This window comes from Marmota flaviventris, chromosome 2, assembly GCF_047511675.1.
Source record: "Marmota flaviventris isolate mMarFla1 chromosome 2, mMarFla1.hap1, whole genome shotgun sequence".
NCBI classification, from domain to species: Eukaryota; Metazoa; Chordata; class Mammalia; order Rodentia; family Sciuridae; genus Marmota; species Marmota flaviventris.
Window position 1 is genome coordinate 6,991,500 of NC_092499.1, and position 15,464 is coordinate 7,006,963.

The 15,464-nt window shown below is 58.1% G+C and overlaps 1 protein-coding gene and 1 non-coding gene across 3 annotated transcripts in view; one reads left to right on the plus strand and one right to left on the minus strand.

The window, feature by feature from the left end:
* The first annotated feature begins 326 nt into the window (after positions 1 to 326).
* The window catches only part of Ccdc85c (coiled-coil domain containing 85C), a 69,951-nt gene continuing 54,813 nt past the window's right edge, over positions 327 to 15,464 (plus strand). For both annotated transcript variants that reach the window (XM_027946742.3, XM_071607552.1), the window contains exon 1: positions 327 to 1,331. In XM_027946742.3, coding sequence (XP_027802543.1) covers positions 545 to 1,331 — 787 coding nt within the window. In that variant the 5' untranslated portion in view covers positions 327 to 544. The remainder of the gene's footprint in view (positions 1,332 to 15,464) is intronic.
* On the minus strand, positions 5,519 to 5,592 carry Trnal-caa (transfer RNA leucine (anticodon CAA)). The gene has a single exon. It is a non-coding gene; the product is annotated as a tRNA-Leu (tRNA).

The following is a 15,464-nucleotide window of genomic DNA, read 5'->3' on the forward strand; positions in this document are numbered from 1 at the left end:
CAGTACCATCTCCACGGCTTCCCCCGCGTGTGCCCCTCCTCTCCCACACACCCCCAGAGAGGCCCAATCGGACGGGCGAGAGGGCGGGACCGCGGCTCCAACGCGCCTTTGGCAGGGCGCCGGGCGGGCGGGCGCACGGCAATGGGGGACGTGGGGGCCGGCCGCGCCTCCGCCCGCCCCCCGCACTCCCCCGGAGGCGGGGCCGGCCCGCGGCGCCCCGCCCCCTCCCCGCCCGGGGTGGGCGGAGCGGCTGGGGCTCCGGGAGCTGGGCCGGGGGCGGTCCTCCGCCTGCTTCGCCCGAGCCTGGAGAACCCCGGCACCGCGGCCGCCGACGCAGCAGTCGTCCTCGCTCCAGAGCCCTGAGGCGCGCGGGCTCCCGGGCGGCCCAGGCGGGTGCTGCGTGAGGGCGCGTGAGGCAGCGTGGGGCTGGCCGCAGGCGCCCCTGTCCGTCCCCCGCCCGCTCGCTAACCGGCCCAGCCAAGCCCCCGCGCGGGGAGCGCCGGCCCGGCGAGGGCGAGGGCGATGCCGCGGTGACGGCCCCGCCATGGCGAAGCCCCCGGCGGGGGCGGCGTCGGCGTCGGAGGAGCTGAGCCAGGTACCGGACGAGGAGCTGCTGCGCTGGAGCAAGGAGGAGCTGGCGCGGCGGCTGCGGCGCGCGGAGGGCGAGAAGGTGGGCCTCATGTTGGAGCACGGCGGCCTGATGCGCGACGTGAACCGGAGGCTGCAGCAGCACCTGCTGGAGATCCGCGGCCTCAAGGACGTGAACCAGAGGCTGCAGGACGACAACCAGGAGCTCCGAGAGCTCTGCTGTTTCCTCGACGACGACCGGCAGAAGGGGCGCAAGCTGGCGCGTGAGTGGCAGCGCTTTGGGCGCCACGCGGCCGGCGCCGTGTGGCACGAGGTGGCCCGCTCGCAGCAGAAGCTGCGGGAACTCGAGGCCCGCCAGGAGGCCCTGCTGCGCGAGAACCTGGAGCTGAAGGAGCTGGTACTGCTGCTGGACGAGGAGCGCACTGCCCTGGCTGCGGCGGGGGGCGCGGGCGGCAGCGGCGCCGGAGGTGCGGGCTCCCGCAGCTCCATCGACAGCCAGGCCAGCCTGAGCGGGCCACTGGCGGGCGGCGCGGCGGGCGCCGGGGCCCGCGACGTGGGCGACGGCAGCAGCACGTCGAGCGCTGGCAGCGGCGGCAGCCCCGACCACCACCACCACGTCCCACCCGCTCTCCTGTCTTCTGGGCCTCACAAGGCTCCCGACGGCAAGGCTGGAGCCACACGCCGGTCCCTGGACGACCTGTCGGCTCCGCCACACCACCGCAGCATCCCCAACGGCTTGCACGGTGAGGATAACCACCTGCCGCCCTGTGCGGGTTCGCAGGGCTGCAGCCGCGCTGGCGGCTCGGGTTCGTGCGGCCCTGGGGTGGGGAGAGGCGCTAGTCCTGGACCCGGTATCTTCAGCTGGCGTCGCACTCGGTCCGGGCGAACCCAAATTCACCTGCATGGGGCTTTGGGTGGGGGTAGTTGGTCAAGTGATGATGCGTGTTCCTGTCCAGGTTAGAATCCGCGGCCGGCGCTGTCCTAGAAAAGTTTCTAGCCTGCGGAGTTGTGGGTGTTACAGTGCAGCACGGCGGCGCTGGCCGGGGGCTTCATCCCAGGTTGGAAATCCTTGTCCCGGGACCCAAGGATCTTCATGAAAAAAACTAAAAGGCGCTTTGGGGCACAAAAGAATTTCCCCATACTTGGAGCAACAGGCGTCCCCCAACCTCAAGGGACATCCGCAGGGGTGCTGTGACTGCATTGCGCCTCTGCTTTCCCCAGCTGCATCCTGGGCTCTCACGGGGCTGCAGACCAAAGGCAGGTTTGACACCTAGGCTGCTGACCAGAGTTCTGCACTTCTGGCCGGGGGTCTTTCTCAAGGCTCTGAGATTTAGAGATGTAGTTGGAATGGATTCTGGCTTTTCGCCTCTGTGTGCCTCAGTTTCCTTAGTTGTAAAGTGGAGAGGATGATCCCTGCCTCCTGGATTTGTGGTGGAGATAAGGCTCCTGAAAGGGTTTGTAAACTGTTGACCGCCTTACAGGAAGTACAGCGGTCATCTGTGGCTAGGGTGTGGATGGGAGGATCTTCAGGAAGGCACAGCACTATCTTCAGCCATGTTGCTGCAGAGGGTGTCCTGCTCTGGGGTCTGGGAGCCCAGCAGCCTGCCCCTGTCCCTGCCCTCTGCTCACTGACTCTGCCCTGCCCCTTCCCTCCTCTCCTGCCTGGTGGATGACGGGCCTCCCTGTTCTTTCACGTTTTTGGAGGCTTCTTCCTGGTTCTGATGGCAGTTGCTACTGCCTGAATTATTTTCCTGGTGGTGGGGGACAAGCAGCTCTTTCTGGTTCTCCTTAAAGCTTTTTCCCAATTCAGAGAAATATATATATATATATACACTTTAACTAACTGCTTGTCCTCAAAGTGATAGCCTGAGCCATGGAGGGACACTTTCTCTTTGGTTTGATAACTGAGTGACTCTGAAAGCATATTGCGGGTGGGAAAAAGAAGAGTGGAGGTTATACCTGTGGAGGTGAGGGACAGCATAGCAGATTTTCCTTTATTTACCCCCCTAAGCCTGAGTTCAAGGCAGGTCTGGGTTTGGAGGGATATTTTGTTACTGATTAGCCATCTACCACTACAACTCAGGTTTCTTTTTGTAACACTACAACCACCCCGCCTCCAATCCCAGGCTTCTTAAAGCCAGCTCCAGTAGCTCAAAGTTAGGTGGTTTAATTTTGGGGGGAATGCACCTGTTATTTAGAGTTCCTTGGCCCCTTTGACCTCATCTTTGGGAGGGTCAGTTTCCTGGGCCTCAGTTTCTCCAAGTGCAGTTAAGGAGGGAGTGTTTGCAGCCCTCTGTCTGGAAATGAAATGTTTCTGGTTTTCAGCTGCGTCATCCATGACACTTGGCAAGAGCGATTCTCTGCGGGACGGTGGAGGGCTTGAGTGTCCTAGCTGATGTGCAGGGAAGGTCTGGCATGTTTTGTGCAAGGAGACACATCTGGGTCTGGCCCAGAGTTTCAGTTGCAGCAGTGAATAATGCAGGAGAGGAAGGCTAGGCTAGACTCCGGGTTTTCCACCCCCTGGGCCCTGGTAGGTGTGGAGGTATCAGGTTTCCTGCAGAATCCCCAAGTCCCAGGTCCACTTGGAACAGGTCTGCTGCAGATTTTGCAGCAGCAAAGCTTTGCTTTGGGGGAAAATGAAAACTCGGCATTATTATCATCACACATTTCAGTTACAGCTGGGATTTCTTGTTTTGTTTTGTCTTTTAAAGCCATGGGTGGCCTTGAGATGTTCTCCTACCAATAGGAACAGAATGCCCAGGACCAGGAAAGGCCCTTCTCTAGAAACCAGGCTTTTCAATCCTGGGACCTGTAGCTTTAAGTTGGTGAGGTTCATGGCTGAACTGAACGAGGAAAGGAGCCTCTGTCCAGGTACTGGTGAAAGTGGAGAAGGTAGTGAGTGGGCTTGTGCCTTGGTTCCTGGGCTCAGTTCATGCTCACAGAGGTAATATTAGCCTCGCTTTGCAGACATGCAAGTGGAGGCTCAGAGAGGTTCTGGCCTTGCCTTGGAAGACAGCTGCCATTGGAAGTACTTGTCCTAGGTGGGGTCTCCATCAGGTCATCTGCTCTGGCCTGTCGTCATTCACCTTAGCTATCAGTCAGGGCACCCTGGTGGGTCCCCATTCTTGATTCCTGACCCAGTGTTGCCCTCTTTCTCCATGCTGGGAGATGTCGCTTGCTTTGGTGACCGCTGAGCAGATGGTGGAGAACCCCCCTTCCCAGAGCATCAGGCTGCCTTGCTTAGAATCTTGGCTTCTTCACCTGCCTTGGGCAAGTTAGTCCACTTTGCCCAGCCTCTCTCTGCTTCTCTTCTGGAGGGTGAGGCAGAACCCAAAGGGCCCCTTTACTCACACGAGGTCAATGAGGTCGGCCTCTGTACACTGTGGGTCTCAGTAGTTGCTGGCGTCCTGGGAGCTTGTTAGACATGACTTGGCTTCACTGCCAGACTCTGCTTGCAGTTTAGGTAGCCTGCCTGAAGGTTTGCACCTGAGCTTTATGTGTAGCTACACCTGCTGCTGGACTATCGTGGTCCAGAGTCCTCTCTGGGGAGGCTTCAAGTGGCAGTGGTGGGACATGGCCATCTGTATTCAAGGCAGTCCCTTGGCTGAGGCAGGCCTGGCGGGCCTGTGAATGTGTATGCAAATAGGACTCTCTCCTGAGCAGTTTTTGCTGGAGGTCTGGCCTAGGCTGTCTGAGGTCTGGACCAGCTAGGATGCTATCTGCTCCATGCCAGTGTTGTACTTTGAGAAGCTCAAACGTCAGAAATTCGGGTTCCCCCCTGGAACTGATGTGATCTGCAGACAAAAGAATTTTCATTTCTTTTCCCTGCCCTTCCCCCACCCCATGAACCCCATTGCTCCTCCTTACCCCCAGACCTGTCCTGCCCTCCTCATGCCCCATGACTTGTTCCCTTGTGGCTGACCCAGAGAAACCTCTGGCAAGCCCATGAATGGGTGCCATTTACTTTTTAAAGTTTGGGTTGAAATTTTGAGCTTCTCAAAAGGAGCTGGGTTAGTTCTCCGGCTTGTGTTTTTAAAAGGGAGGGTGGGGCAGGGGTAGTTTGGGCCTTTAAAAAAAGACAGAGTATACCAGCCCTGAATGGGCCTTTTCTGTGGGGCCTGTGTGTGGCTAATAAGGCCGCCTCTCCTAAGCCCAGCTACCCGGAGCAAAGGTCACTGAAGATAATGGGGTGAGTTACATAAGCTTCTTCCTCCCCGCACCTGACCCTGAGGGATCTGTCCATGGCCTTGGAGTTCTGGGCCCCCAGGACCATGCACAAAAGAGGGTCCATCTGAGGAGCTGTCAGTCAGGGGGCCCACCCAGCGCTTTACAGTTTCCCACAAAGAGCTTTCTAGTCATTCTGCTTCCGAATGGTCCCAGGATGGAGGCCTCAGCACTGGGGAAATTGAGGCTTGATTAGGTGTGTGGCTCTAGGTCTTGGCCTTTGGGGCCTGGGATGAGTCTTGGGTCTCCTGTGCCAGCCACCGGAGCCTGTTGCCCTGTTCCTGCTGCCTAGCAAGTTCTGGAGGCGAGGCCGTGTACAGAGCAGGGTGGCTCCTCTTCCGAAGGCCCTGAGCCCTTTCCTGCCATCCTGTTCCCTGCCACAGCTGCCTGTGTAAAGGGGTGACCCTCCTTCCTTGTGATTCTTGCGTTCCCTCACTCCTCTGCTGTGGACTGGCTTCTCACAGCAGTGCTCATGGTGCCAGAACCCTTACCACGCTGGGTCCCTGAGCTCCCAGACCCAATATTGTCCCAGGACCAGCATGCTCTGGGAGGAAGTCAGTTGTTGCTCGGCTCTCTCTTCTACCTGTGGGCTGTTAAGCACCACGTCTGTGCTGCTCATTTGCACAGCGAATGTCTAACTTTAGGCAAGTTCTTGAACCTGTGTGGGACCTCTGTTTTCTCTCTCTCTCTCTTTTTTTTTTTTTTTTTGTGGTGCTGGGGATTGAACCCAGGGCCTTGTGCATTTGAGGCAAACACTCTACCAACTGAGCTATATCCCCAGCCCAGGGCCTCTGTTTTCTCATCTGCAAAGTGGGAAAACATGACCAGACCTTGGGTTGAGGGAAGGGGGAGTGTGCTGACCTGTGAAAACTGCAGCGTAGCTGATCTCCAGGCGACAGCACTCAGCTCTGGGCATGACCAGGGCAGTGTCGCTGCTGGCTGGGGCTCTGGCTCCAGGGTCAGAGAGCTCTGGGTGAATCTGGCCTGGCTACTGTTCTGTGACTTTGGAGCTTACCAAGCCTTCTCAACCTTGGTGGCTTCATCTGTATCCTGAGAATAATAATATCCTGGTCCTAGAAATGGACTCTAAAGGATGGGTTTTGTGATCTTCCATTTTTGGCCTGGCCTCCTGTGGATTGGCCTCTCTGGGGCGTGGGTGGGGAATTACCAGACACAGGTCGTGAGTGGGGCCCTTGTACCCAGCGCTGTCTCAGAGCCAGGGTCCTGGTCTAATTGAATAGAAGGAAGATGGCATTCCGCTAAGGTCTGGAAGTGGGGTCTGGACCAGGGTTTTGAGAGCCCAAGGCCTGAAGAGCACACTCAGGTCATGGTGGGGGTGGGGGTGCTGTTTGTCGCCCTTAGGTGCCAGGATTGGGGGTGAGAGCAAAGTTCCAGTGGTTCAGACTTCAGCCCCACAAAACGTGGTGAAGGTGGACCATGTGGGCTCCAAAGCTGGGAGCTCTCCTTTAGGGGAGGTGTGCTAGCACCCACCTGGTGAAGGGCATTCCTGAGCCCCATGTGGATGGGGCTTGTGGACACCCTCCCACAGCTCTCGGAATCTTTGATTGTGCTGGCAGAAAATTGTCAGGTGGAGGGTGGGGCGATGTTGTCAGGGCAGCTGGGAAGTGGGATTTGGAGGTGGTGACAGAACTTGCCCTTCAAACAGGAAGGGAAACATTAGCAGATAATTAGTGAGCATTTACTACACCCCGTTCCCAGCGCCTCCTGCATGTGATTCATGTCATCTGGCTTGGGGAGTGGCAGTTCAGGAGCATCAGTCTGGGGACTCTCAGAGGTAAGGGGGAGGAAGCTTGGACCTCTAGGGATGACCATAGCTAAGACAGTGGCTGCAGGACAGAACTTTCTCTGTAGGTGTACCGACCTGGTGGATCTGTTCCGTGCTCTGCACCCCAGCCCCTGTCTTCCTCCTTGGACTTCTGACCTGTAGGGTCAGGTGGTCCTGAGCCGATGAGGGGCTCAGGCAGGTCAGCACCTGTGGGAGATGCTGGCTGTCCCCCTGGCCGACATGGTCTCTCTGCATTCTCTGCCCGCTCAGAGAATAGTCGTGGCCCATGGCTGCTCTTCCCTTCCTACAGCCAGGGTGGATGTCTGGGATCTGTGCAGGGACCTCCCTTGGACCTCAGACTGGCAGGTATCTAATTCCCATCTCCCTGGTGCATCACGGAGAAGGGATCCCAGTGGCTTCCCAAAAGGCTTGGGACAGAGGAATAAGTGTCTCGTTGATAGGATGGATTCTCCTTTTATTCCAGAATGTCAGGAGTGCTTCCCCTTCCCTCAGAAAGCACCCAGAACTGGTCATTGTCACATATCCCCTGTCCCCACAGGCAGAGGGCTCTGGGCAGGCCTGGAGCAGGGTCACCCAGGGATGGGTGCCTACTCTTCCCCAGTCTCTGATGATCTCCATCTCCCTGGGGAGCAGAGCAGAAAGGTCGGGGGTTGTTGATCCCCCTGCAGATGCACTAGCCACTGTTTACAAAGGGGTGGTGCCTAATGAAGTGCTCAGGTGAAGGCCCTTGGAGGCTGAGGTCAGTTTCCTGATCCTTCTTCCCTGTTCCCCAGAGGCTGGGATGGACTGCTGTTTGCTTAGTTCAAGATGGGCCGTTTCCTCTGTTGCGCCGTGGGGTGTGTCTGGGAATCCACGTGAGCATTTACTGAGAGGTCTGCCCCCTTCCTTGGGAAATGTTCTTGGAGCAGTTGGTGCATCCACCACTGATGGTATCTTAGAAGGAGGAAATGCCAGGATCCCGAGAGCTGGAAACCCCGAGCCAGCTGCAGGAGCCCTCAGACACTGAGATTGGGGAAGGAAGGGGACAGGGCCCAGGTTGGCCACATGGTGCAGTGGGGGAGCCCTGGCAGCCCCGCCCCACCCAGGGTCCACTGTTTGTCATTCCTGACAGTGTTTGTGAGCTTGCAAGGCTGAGTCCCTCCCTGGTCCTCTTAAATCCCAGCTTGACACTGAGGGGCAGTTTCCAAAAATGTCTTTTGGAACCAAATGTGTGCCTGTCCCGCTCTGAGATCTGCTGTGTGTGTGTGTGTGTATGTGTGTGTGTGTTTCTGGGGGTTGAATCCAGGGGCGCTTAACCACTGAGCTGCATCCCCAGTCCTTTTTATGTTTTATTTTGAGACAGGGTCCCACTGAGTTGCTCAGGGCCTTATTAAGTTGCTGAGGCTGGTCTTGAACTTGTGGTCCTCCTGCCTCAGCCTCCCAATTCTCTGGAATTACAGGCATGTGCCACCATACCCAGCCTGCTTTGTTTAATCTCACTGGCCACTCACATCAGTGGGGATCTCCATTGGTTGGGAATAGGCTCAGCATGGTGAGGTGAGCCACATGAAGTCACATGGGGCCAGTGGTGGGAATGGAGATGGACTGGGAGGTCCTGTCCTGCAACCCTGCCTGTGCTGTTTGCCCTGCCTCCTGGTGTGTTTCTTCACCAGACCCTGCCCTCTCTGTGCTCTGGATGGCTCCTGGGCTCTTCAGGTGTGCTGGCAGCTTAGGACAGGGTGACTGAAATTCGGCGCCCTGGGCCAGCATTCTCTCCTCTGTAAGATGGGAGGCTGGGCTGGGTGGCATTGAGGGTCCAGACCCAGGTTACACAGACTCCGTCACAGGACAGGGCCACCTCTCTGCCCTGCTGCAATCACATTGGTGGCCTGGAGCCAGCCTTTTATATTTCTGGGAATTCTCTTTCTAGGCCCCAAAGATAGTGTTTTGTTTCTTCCCTGGTGTTTGGTCCCCAGCTTGGGGCAGGTCGGGGGACTGACCACTGGGGTGGTGGGGTGGCATGGTGAGGCTGCCTGTGACAGCATGGTGCTGCTCTGAGGCTTTGAGATGGTGACCTGTCCAGATGCTGGCTCAACTGAGACCCCTGCCTGGGTCAGCCTCTCCCTCTGTGGCCTGATGGAATTACCTGCCTCCCCATCTGGCTAACTCTGGTAAAGGCCTGGGTGCTGGCTTGAGGGCCAGAGAACACTGGGTGCTGACTCCTGGGGCGGGTTTGCTGGGGACAAGGCTGCCTGTCCTCAGCAAGTTCCTCTGTTTGCCAGTGGGTCCCTCCCAGGCTGTAGGTTCCCGAGGGCAGAGCCCAGTCTTCCTTGTGTATAGTAGGTGTGCAGTCAGTGCTGGAGCTGGGGGGGTGGGTGAGTGGATAAGGTGCCCCCTCCTTTGTTTATTAAGCTGGATGGTGGTCAAGGCACTTGTGACCCCCTTTTCTTTTCCCACTTGCTGTACTTGGCACCAGATGGTGTTTAATTATGTCCCCCTAATCTAGCCTGCCATGGTGGTGATTTGCTCAACCCTGCCTTCCCCATTCCCCTTAATCACTCTAAAAAAGATACCTTTTTTGCTTTTACTGGTGGTTCCTCACCATGGCTATATGTTGGTGTTCTGTGGGCTTAAGAAATGGTGCATCTGGGCCTGGCCTCAGAGATGGACCTGTGATCGCCAGGGCTCCTGGAGTCCTGCCCACTGGCCAGAGCCCTTCTGGGAAGATGCAGGAGAACATCTGAAGGGCCTGCAGGGGTCACATGAGCTGGAGATGGACCCAGTCAGCAGGTCAGCTGGGGAGGACACTGCCCCATGGAGGGGCATCCTGGGGCCTGGTGGGCTGGGCCTGAAGGCGGTATCAGTTCATACTAGTGGCAAGACTGAGACGGCCTGCTCGGGTTGCTCCCTCATTGACATTTTCTGCGAGGATGCTCAGGGAGGTGGCTCTGTTGTGCTCAGCTGGGGGCTTCCAGGCCACAATGGGAAGCTCTGCAGGGTCCCCAGTGCTGGCTCTGCAGTGGTGCAGCCTGGCTGGCACCCAGCTGTCTACCCTGGGAGCCCTCAGGGACTGCCAGGCTGCACTGCCACGGTGGGGCTCCGCCTCCCACACCCCAGTGGCTGGCACTCGGCTGCCCCGAAGCGGGACTCTTTAGACTTATTCACCGGGGCAGATGCAGGCTGGATTGGTGGCACTGAGATGCAGCTGTAAAGAGTCGACCCATTTCCAAAAATAGACCAGCCACTGTCAGGGGACGCATCTCTTTGTCTCCCCAAATCTATCTTTCTGCCGGCTCCCAGGTGGTAAGGCAAGAAGGAGGCCTGCTCTTGTCTAGGAATCAGAGGCTCCTGCGAACGTCCTGCTCCCCTGCTCGCCACAAGGCTGCGATTGTGTGTGGGCCCTGAATGAGCCCGCCTGTCACCATGCGCGGCACCGGCGGGCCTCCCTAATGAGCCCTCTCTGGGAGTGGCCCTTTGTGGCAGGTTCCGGCCACGCTGCCCGCGCCAGGACTCCATTTCCCGCTGCTTGGCTGCTTCATATCCCTTGGTAGCTGGTGGGACAATAGGAAGCCCCCGCCCCCCACCCCCCCAGCCTTTCTCCTTTTCCTGTATTTCCCGTATTTTCTAGAGTGCACGCACACCACTTTGATGCTGGGACAGAGAATTAAGAGGCAGATCTCTCCCTCTTGCAGTGTCCCCCTTCTCCCCGAGGCCTGGCCCCCTTGCCTTTGCCCAGACCCTCCTGTGCCCCCCCAGCCCCGCATTATCTCCTTTTGGGCTTTTACCCTGGACACAGGCTCCTGTTTCCTGATGCAGAGCAATCAAAGAAAACCCCTCCCCTCTTCCATCCTGTCCCTGGGGCCCCTCCTTCTCCTTGGAAGGAAATTTGTGTTGCTTCTTGCCCTGGGCAGCCCCAGACCCTGGGCAGGGTGGCTTCTTCTCCAGCCTCCCCTTTCCAGCCCCTGTGGCTGGTGGGAACACCGTCCTAGGCGGCGCCGCGGATGGTCACTGTCCTCTCCACTTCACCTTTCTGGGCCTGGGACCCTGCCTCTCTCACCTGTGTTCCTGAGCCTCTGCTGCACCCGTGGCCACCTCTGCTTCGAGGTCTCCTGGCTCTGGCCCTGAGCTGCCCACTAGCCCTTCAGTTCAGTTTAATTACAATTAAGTGGCACAAGACCTTCTAGCTTCTCAGCCTCACTGGGCACCGTGTGTGTTCGGGACCTTGTCAGCAGTGAGATGACGAGTGCTCCATCACTGGGAGTCCTACGGGGCAGCGCTGGGCTAGACCGTCCTTCCCTGGGCCGTGCGCCTCCCACTTGTCCCCAGAAGGAAGTCTTGACACCTGAGCATGGTGTCAGGGACTCCAGTGCCAGCCTTCCTGACTTCTCCGCCTGGCTGTAGAGTTCTGACCCTGGACCTGCTTGTCCCATAAATGGCCCTCTCCTGCCCCTGGACCTGCTGAAACCCCACCGTCCTGCTGAGGCTTAGGTCAGCCCTTGAGGAGAACAGGCCACAGGGCACGTGACCCGCAGCCCTCATCCCCTGGCGCCCTGAGCCGGGCTCCTGGAGGTGTCCCTGTGGTGGTGGTGCCAGGTCCCCCTGTGTGCAGGAGATGGCTGGTGGCCATGAGCCGTGGGCGTGGGGGGTGGGTCCACACGTCTGTGCAGAAAACCCAGACTCAGGGAGGGCGCCCAGCCCCAGGGTCTCCCTGGCACCGGCAGAGCCCAGCGAGCTCGTTCTCACTGCCAGCTTCCTCTTCTCAAAATGAGGCCAAGAAGGATGCAGGATCAGAAAACAAAGAAAATGGCTTTTAAGCTGGTGGGGTGGAGCGGGGTGTTGGGAGAACAGACACGGGCCAGCGCCACACTCCCTGCCGGCTCTCCCCTTCTGGAGGATGCAGACCCGCCCCAGCCACATCCTGATAGGCTTCGAGCATGGTTTCCCTCCTGCCTCCGTGCGTGCCGTTGATTCCCTGTGGCAGCCGCGGCTGAGACTGGCAAGCGGGCAGGCGCCTCTAGGGGTCAAGTGAGCTGCCTGGGTCCAGCTGTCTGCAGTGAGGCCATTACACACCACACCTGGGGCTCTGGCCCTGGGCCTGGTCCTGGTCCCTCTGCTCACCGCAGCCTCGTCTGCCTTTGCTTTGTGTGTGTGTGTGTGGGGGGAGGGGAACTGGTGATCAGGGTGACATCAGGGGGGGTGACATCAGGGTATTCCTAGTGGCATAGGCCAGAGTGAGACTGGGTCTAGGAGCCTGGGGACTCAGGCCGTCCACCTAGCTCCCAGCCCTGTGCCCTGCAAGGGGTGGCTTCACTCCACAAAAGGGCCCATAGAGCATCCCTGACCTCGTGGTGGGAGGGTCTCGGGAAAGCCCCTTCTAAGCGCTTGTCTAACTCTGGACGTGCAGGGGCACTGTTGGTGGAGGGGGAGCTGTGGCGGGGACGCCTCCTGTCCGTGTCCCTGGAGTTTCCCAGTGTCTCTGCTGCCCAGGCCTTCTGTTCTCCTCTCCTCCTGGGGGGCATTTCTGGCTCAGCTGGGCCCCTCCATTGTGTCCTGTCAGAATTCCTCCTGCTGGCAGGTGGGTGCATCCCTCCAGGAGGGTGATCAGGGGGCCCTGGGGTGCTCCCCGCCCTCCAGGGTGATCCCTGGCTTGGGTGCCTCTTGGACCTGCAGAGCTGCTAATTCCTTTCCACTGAATTAAGAGCTTGTGGCGGGAGTGCTGACCTGGTTGTGGGCAACGTGATCCGCCCGAGCTGTGTGGGGCCGAGGGTTGTGGGCACATGCATGAAAGACCCCTTGTTTTCCGTGCAGCCCAAACTGTGTGAGCAGGGAGAGGCAGGAGAGTGGCCATCCCACGGGTCTGCTCTTCTGCTGATTGCAGCTGTCTCTTTGACTCCCAGGACCCCCGTGGCACAGGAACTTCCTGGCCTGCTGCTTAGTTTTGGGGCTGGGGACAGGAGGGAGCTGCCCCAGGCAGTCCCTACTATCTCCAGTGAGCCTTGTTCTCCTTTCTTGCACTGACCACTGGTCAGTGGCCTCTGCAGCCATCACCTGCTGTGTTCTCAGGATCCCTTAGCCAAGGGGCTGGTGGGCTTCAGGGAACCCCAGCCTCTGAGGTGACTGTGCACTCAAGCACTTTCCTTGGGACACTGTCCTTTGCTTTCATCTGAGGCTGAAAGCGTCCCAGGGCTCAGGAAAGATGAAGAACCCTGGTCGTAGGTTTGGCGACGTTCCTTCTGAGGCCTTTAAAAAAATAATAAACTTTAATGCATGTTCACAGTCAGGAAATGCCACACAGAACCTAAGGGCATAAAGTGGAGTGGGACCTAAGGTCTCGGGAGGCGAGGGTCTCTGGACATCCCTGCAGCTCTGCTGTCCTATGAGCACTCCGTTCCCCTTGTTCATCCGTCCTCAGAGGTCACCCAGGTGACACTGCGTGTGCTTCGTTCCTGAAGCCGTTTTTATTTGTGGGAGGGCTTTACGGGTTGGGTACATGTTTTCACGCCACTCTCTTTGGTGGCTTTATTTCTGGTTGGTCTCTGCCCAGTTTCCTGTGGGTGGATCAGATCTGTGGTGCTTAGAGACCCCCGAGGAACTTGGGAAAGTTCTAGAAGGCTGGGCCCCTCCTGGTTATCACCTTGCGCGGTGGCTGCTCCCAGCCCAGCTTCGCCTGCCCAGGGTTGTTCCCACAGTCCTGCTGTGAGGGTTCAAGAACCTGCAGTGGCTGTTTCTGGCTTCAGGCTGTCACCTTCCAAGTGTGCCTCGGTGGGGGATGATTGATCTGACCCAGAATCCAAGGCAGCAGCCAGAGGGATCCTTTTCCTCCCAGTCCCCACCCCAGGAGGCTTCCTTGCCCCAGCTCACCCACAGGCCTCACCGGCCAGGCCCCACAGTGGCCCTGGGACACAGCCATTGAAGGCAGGGCAGAATGAGAAGGGGACTCACTTCCTTCTTTTGAATGGTGACCTTGGCCTCTCCTTCCTTACTCCTGTGGACCAGGCCTCTGATCTCTGATGACTCCTGCCTATGTCTGTGGGCTCCCTTTTCTCTGACTCAATATACGTGCATTGCATGTTCGCTTCAATGAGACGCGCAGGCTTGGGAGCTGGGCTGAGGAGGAGGTGGTTTGGGCACCCTCAGGGCCAAGGCTGAGGCCAGTCACCCTTGGCCAGTGCCTGACCTATATCTGCCTCCAAAAGGTGCTAATGTATAGAAGTCCCTCCTTGTCCATGGGCATAGGCTTTCCAAGACCCCAGTGGATGCCTCTAACGGCAGCCAGTACCCAACCCTATAAATACTACACAGGTGACGGAAATGGTGGGTAGTGTATGCAGCGTGGATACACTGGACGAGGTTGATTCATGTTCCAGGAGAGGCAGGAGGATGGCATGAGATCTCATCACGCTACTCAGGATGGCAACAATTTAAAAGTTATGAATTATTTCTGGAATTTTCCATCTAATATATTTGGGCTCTGGTTGACTGTGGGTAACTGAGACTGAGGAAAGTGAAACCATGACAAGGGTGACTGCAGAACTGGAGGGCCGCCTGCTGTGTTTGGCATCCTGCTGCGGTGGGGAAGCCTCCAGTACTCAGCCCAGATGCCCTCTCGCCAGCCCCCCTCCTCCCAGCGGTGTGCTGATTGGCAGCTGGAAGAGCCCAGTGGAGAATCCTGCTTGGGAGGCCTGAGGCTGAGGGCTTTCTAAGGGCCATCGCATAGGGGGACGGAACAAATCCATGTGTGGTATTTCTTGATTCTTTTTTCTTAATAAATAAATAAATTGAATAATAAGGTCTTGCTCGAAGGCCTAGAAGGAGACAGACTTAGCATCAGGCCCTGAGCTGTTTTCTTGTCACAAGCCACCGGGCTTCGCCGGGAATTAACTGCCTCGTGGAGGATGGGGATCTGCTCCTAGGGCCTGAGTCTGAGTGACCAGGGCAGCAGGGCTGTGGCCCAGGGTGCCTGGCTCAAGCAGGAGCAGCTTGGGCTGTGGGCCTGGGCACCCCCCTCCTGCCTTTGCCTTTTATCCTGTCAATACCTTCCGCAGCGGGCCCAGGGGCAGTTTGTGGGGAAGAGGGAGTGGATCTGGCTGTCCTCTGTGAGGTACCCTCTTGTGGGGCCACTCCCTCCCACGCCCACCACGGGACCAAGCAGGACAGAAGGGCAGGGGACTTTTGGTTGTCCTGAGGCCACCTGGCATGATTTGGGGCCGTGACAAAGGAACAGCTTCCTACTGGCCCCTGGAAGGCGGACAGGGGCTTGAGGGGCAGCTGTGGGGGCTGTGGAGGAGCAGGAGGTGGGAGCCTGAGTGGGATGGCTGGGGGCTCTTGGCACCCCTGTGGGGACAGCCCTGCTCTCCACGGCCCCAGCCACACAGACGGTGCGTGAAAGGGCCTTCTTCCTAAAGCCGGCCACGGTGCTGCGCGCCTGTGATCCCAGTGGCTTGGGAGGCTGAGGCGGGAGGATCACGAGTTCAAAGCCAGCCTCAGCAACTTAGTGAGGCCCTAAGCACCTCAGTGAGACCCTGTCTCAAAATAAAATATTGAAAAGGGCTGAGGATGTGGCTGAGTGGTTGAGCACTCCTGGGTTCAATCCCCAGTACCAAAAAAAAAAAAAGGTCTTCTTTCTAAAAATGGACGTAGTTGTCATTAAGGGCCTCAGCAGTAGGCTGGGGGTGGGGGATGCTCGTAAATGTGCAAATTAGGAACCAGAGCCTCTCCAGTGGGTGCCAGGCCTGGCATTTGGCAAGTGCCCCACCCCTATGCCTGTCTCCTGCCTGTGGGAGTAGAACTTGCCTGGTTTAGCATCTGAACCTTCAAAATCCTGTGTTGTGTTTTCTTCGGCCCCAGTGCCACCAGCATGAGGGAC